Genomic DNA, 4095 nt, shown 5'->3' with positions numbered 1-4095 from the left:
TTCTTTTTCCTTGCCACTTTATTTTCTGTAGATTGGCACAACCATCCAACTACACATTTTATTTTTTTGTGGATGGCATCGCCATCGTCCATTTACTTATTTCTGAAGGTTGGCATAGTCACCCAACTTATTTATTTAATTTCTTGTGGATTGACATTATCATCCAATTACTAATTGATAATTATTGTGGATTGGCAAACCCACCCAAATATTACTTGGAATATTTAACAAGTCAATTCCCAACATTTTGATCCTTCAATCTTAAATCCTTCCTTTCAAGGCATGCAATATCTTTGGAAAACATGTTTCCATTTCAAAATATATGTTCGTAAGATTCTCTTTGTCTTTGAAGAACTCTTCCATTAAAAAGTTTTCATCAAATTTTGATGCGGAAGACCTCTCTAATGGTACCTTGTAGCTCGATAATGGCTTTTTAGACCTTTGATTCATAGAATACCCACCACTCATGTTATCAATTAATTGTTTCATTAGAGGAGAGGTTCCTTCATCAAATGAAGAAACAACCCTCCAACTTTCACAGCCATGGTGAGGACAATTGAGCAATAAATCTTCAAACTTGTCCCAACATTCATACAAAGTTTCACCTTCTTAACAAAAAAAAAAAAAAAAAAGTAAGAAATTGTAATTTTCCTTATAAAGAAACTGTTTTATCAAATTGGAAAAATTTGTTGACAAAATTTTTTAAATGATGGATAATATTGGATATCAGAAAACCTTAATGTAGGAAATGAACTTCCACAAATTTTTTTTATGTATTTATAAATAGGATAATATTATAATACTTATATTTATAAACAAGATATCCAAAATAAAGAACATCATTTTTATATATTTTATTTATTGGATAAACTTTTATATACTTTACCCATATGAATAATATTTTTAATTCTCTATAAAATTAATACATATTAGTATTGGAAAAATAATTGTTCATAATAAAATATAAAAACATCATAATTTTATAAGATTTGAATTTATAAATAATAAATCTAAAAAAACATTTTCATATATCCAATCGGTGTTTTAAAAATCGGATCAGACCAATCAGTTGAACCAATTGGACGATCGACCCAATTGGACGGTCGACCAGTTCACCTTCGGTTCGGTTCGTTGGGTTTTAGTTGTTGACAAAATGGGCCTCAATGTATAGTTTATGGGCCACTCCACGCACTACTTGTCATACCCCCAAAGTAACTCAATATATATATAATTATTACTGATTCAATTGTGATTCAACCGTCGGTTGGATCAATGAGCTATAAACCGATATTTTTTTTATTTAATGAACATACCAATTTTTAAAACATTATATTCAATTATTACATAAAATTACTTGATTTATTTATAATATTTTCGTTCCACTGAAGTTGATAAATATTAGCATAAAACTAAGGAGACGATGTCTACTCAAACAGGAGATTGAAATAGTGAGTGAATTTTTAACAAAAAAAACGTATTCTCAGGAGACTATTTCTCGCATGGGACAATATCTCACGTGGCCAAATCCAATTCTGTTGCATTTGGCACTTATGGAATAAAGAACTGCCTTAGAAGAATATAAGACCAACAATTTCCCAACCAAAATTCTTACTTCAATCATTTATAGCAACACCTCCAAAAATCAAAGCAAAACTTGCTCCAAAAAAATGATTATTCCCTACACTACAAAGAACTACTGCCAATGGTTTCTGCTAGCAATTAAGGAAACCACATCTGCAGGTTTCTCCTCCTTCCCCCTACAAGATGTCTCTCCATTGCTTAGCACTCATTTACAACTCGGGTATTAAAAAAACCTCATTTGAAACCAAGGCATTGATCCCTTGTTTATGTTTCCTAGTCGATCAGCATTTCCCTTTTCTATATATACTTGTTGGCTGTAGAAAAAAAACCTGAATTGAGGGCAACTGAATGAATTGCCACTGAATTGTGAAGATTAGGAGTAACTCCCCTTTATTTCCATCTCATTTAGTACTGATCTCTGGGCAGCAACAGCACCTTGATACATGCTAAGGCCAAAAACTGTTGGAGGCTACCAGGTATGGCAACTGCTGAGCTAGAGGGGCTGGAAGGCTGTGAGCCAAAGACTGTTGCCCCATTTGAATTTGTCGTGTTTAAAACCGATGAACTCGTGCTGCAACTCCATATATGTACTAATGAGTCTTCCTATAACTACAAATAAGCAAAGGAAAGAAAAATTGAAAGCTGGAGATAAAGTAAAAAATGCTCACCTAGTTGAAGGGTACTGGCATGTCCCAGAACCTGGAAAAACAAAAACAAGATGAAGCCAATTAGTTTTGGAATATCACTTGGATGAACTGAAGTTAAAATTCCAGAAATTCAGTACTCTTGGAATCTTGAAGGCGTGATGCTTACTGGGGTCGGTGCTTGTGACAACAGCAGTTCCTCCAAAATTACAGCTAGTTGGAACTGGGTTCTTCTGGTAATAGTCATTGAATGCAAAAGAAGCATGATCACGGAGGGTGTTGGGGTTGTAACAACTGCCTGCAGGCTGAATAGCAGAGCAGTCAGCACCACCATAGCCACAAGCATAGTCTAAAGCAACCTGCAGTGCTGTTTGTGATGAAGTTTGGCTAGCAACACACCAGCTGGCGCCTGAAGATGTTGGGGTGGTATTTGTGGCTGGATTTGAGACTGGGGTCGAATCTGGATTCACAGCAGGAGTTGTTGAAGAGGGTGTGGTGGGGTTCACAGTTGGAACGGTCGTTATTGGGGTGGTGATGTCCTTTTGGGTGATGGAAATTGAAGAAGATGAGTGTAGGTGTTTTTCAGTACCATATCCTTCTTTCTTTTGCCCCATTTCTCCTCTCTCTGTAGAACCTGAACTTCAAATCAAAATCAAAGTAAGCCTTTCAATCAAGCTTTCTTTTGTCCATTCTGTTTCAATCAAATGGTGGAAAAAGAGGCAAAATCTGAATTGAATTTTTTGAAATCATGAGACATTCGGAGAATTATAGTCTTGAAATTTGTGGGAAAATTTGAAATTGAACAAGAACCATTATTGCAAATTTGAATTTAGTACTTAGATTTTTAGAATATATCCTCATCGGAAAACAGATTCCATTTGAAGAAAAAAAGACACAGATACACACAATGATTTAGAAACAAACAACTACAGTACTAGCAAGGAAAAGCGATCAAATTCAAACACCAGAATGGAAAGCAGCAAAAATATTCAAATTCAAACTAAAAGGCCAAAAAAATAAGCAGTTCCATTGGAAATGTCAATCCACCCAAATGCAAATAAAAACAGTAAAAGAAAAATGAAAGAGGAAATTCCATTGAGGATGAACAGATTTACATCTTAATGATAAGGGAATAAGAAGTATATTAAGAACAAAATTTACGAAGACATGGAAAAAAAACAACTCCAACCAAGAGAAAGCAAGTCACCTGAGCAGATGAGAAGACCCAATAGAAGGAATAGAAAGTAATGAACAACCCTTCTACCCATGCCTCTAAATCCCCAAGCTTCCTTCTTCTTCTTCTTTTCTTCTTATTCTTCTTCTTCTTCTTCTTCACTTTTTCTTTAATGAGGCTCTCCAATCAAATCCTGCTTTTCCCTTTGAGAGAAAATGAAAGAGAAGCTAGCTGAGGTATCATAAACAGAGAAGCATCAATTGTCTTGTTGGAAAGGAGAGGATTTTGCACCCTTCAATATATAATCATATTTTGTAGAACAAGAGGTCTCTTTAGAGAGAGAGAGAGGGGCGTAGGAAGGTAGAAGCAAGAGGAGGGAAAAGGTGGAAGGAGGGAGTGGAAAAAGGAGGTAAAAGAGGGAATTGTTTGATATTTAAGTCAGGTGGTGTGGGCTTAGGGCAATGATGGTTATGATGTCTGCATTTCTTCTCCTTTCCCTTTTTTTATGCTTCTCCTTTGCCTTTTACTGTTCCATCCCCACTCTATTTTTTCTACCAAAAGTTGCTTGCAAGATATACCAAACTAGTACTAGTATCATTCCTCTCTCTCTCTCTCTCTAACACATTTCATTATAACTATTGGAATAATATTCCAATATGTCATATAACTATTTTATAAATTATTTTAATTAAATTA

The 4095-nt window shown here is 34.8% G+C and overlaps 1 protein-coding gene across 2 annotated transcripts; it reads right to left on the bottom strand.

The window, feature by feature from the left end:
* Positions 1–1548: 1548 nt before the first annotated feature.
* LOC117926976 (major pollen allergen Ole e 10-like) lies at positions 1549–3783 on the bottom strand. Of its 2 annotated transcripts, none has more exons than XM_034846320.1 (4): positions 3433–3783; positions 2395–2864; positions 2250–2280; positions 1549–2152 (listed from the first exon to the last, which is right to left on the bottom strand). In XM_034846320.1, the coding sequence occupies exons 2-4, from the start codon at positions 2837–2839 to the stop codon at positions 1987–1989; spliced, it is 642 nt and encodes a 213-aa protein (XP_034702211.1). In that variant the 5' UTR covers positions 2840–2864; positions 3433–3783; the 3' UTR covers positions 1549–1986. The 2 variants fall into 2 exon arrangements, with proteins under 2 accessions (XP_034702211.1, XP_034702210.1); XM_034846319.1 differs by having other exon boundaries at positions 2395–2859.
* Positions 3784–4095: the final 312 nt, after the last annotated feature.

The sequence above is a fragment of the Vitis riparia genome, chromosome 12 (genome assembly GCF_004353265.1).
Source record: "Vitis riparia cultivar Riparia Gloire de Montpellier isolate 1030 chromosome 12, EGFV_Vit.rip_1.0, whole genome shotgun sequence".
NCBI classification, from domain to species: domain Eukaryota; kingdom Viridiplantae; phylum Streptophyta; class Magnoliopsida; order Vitales; family Vitaceae; genus Vitis; species Vitis riparia.
This window is presented reverse-complemented; position numbering and strand designations above follow the sequence as displayed.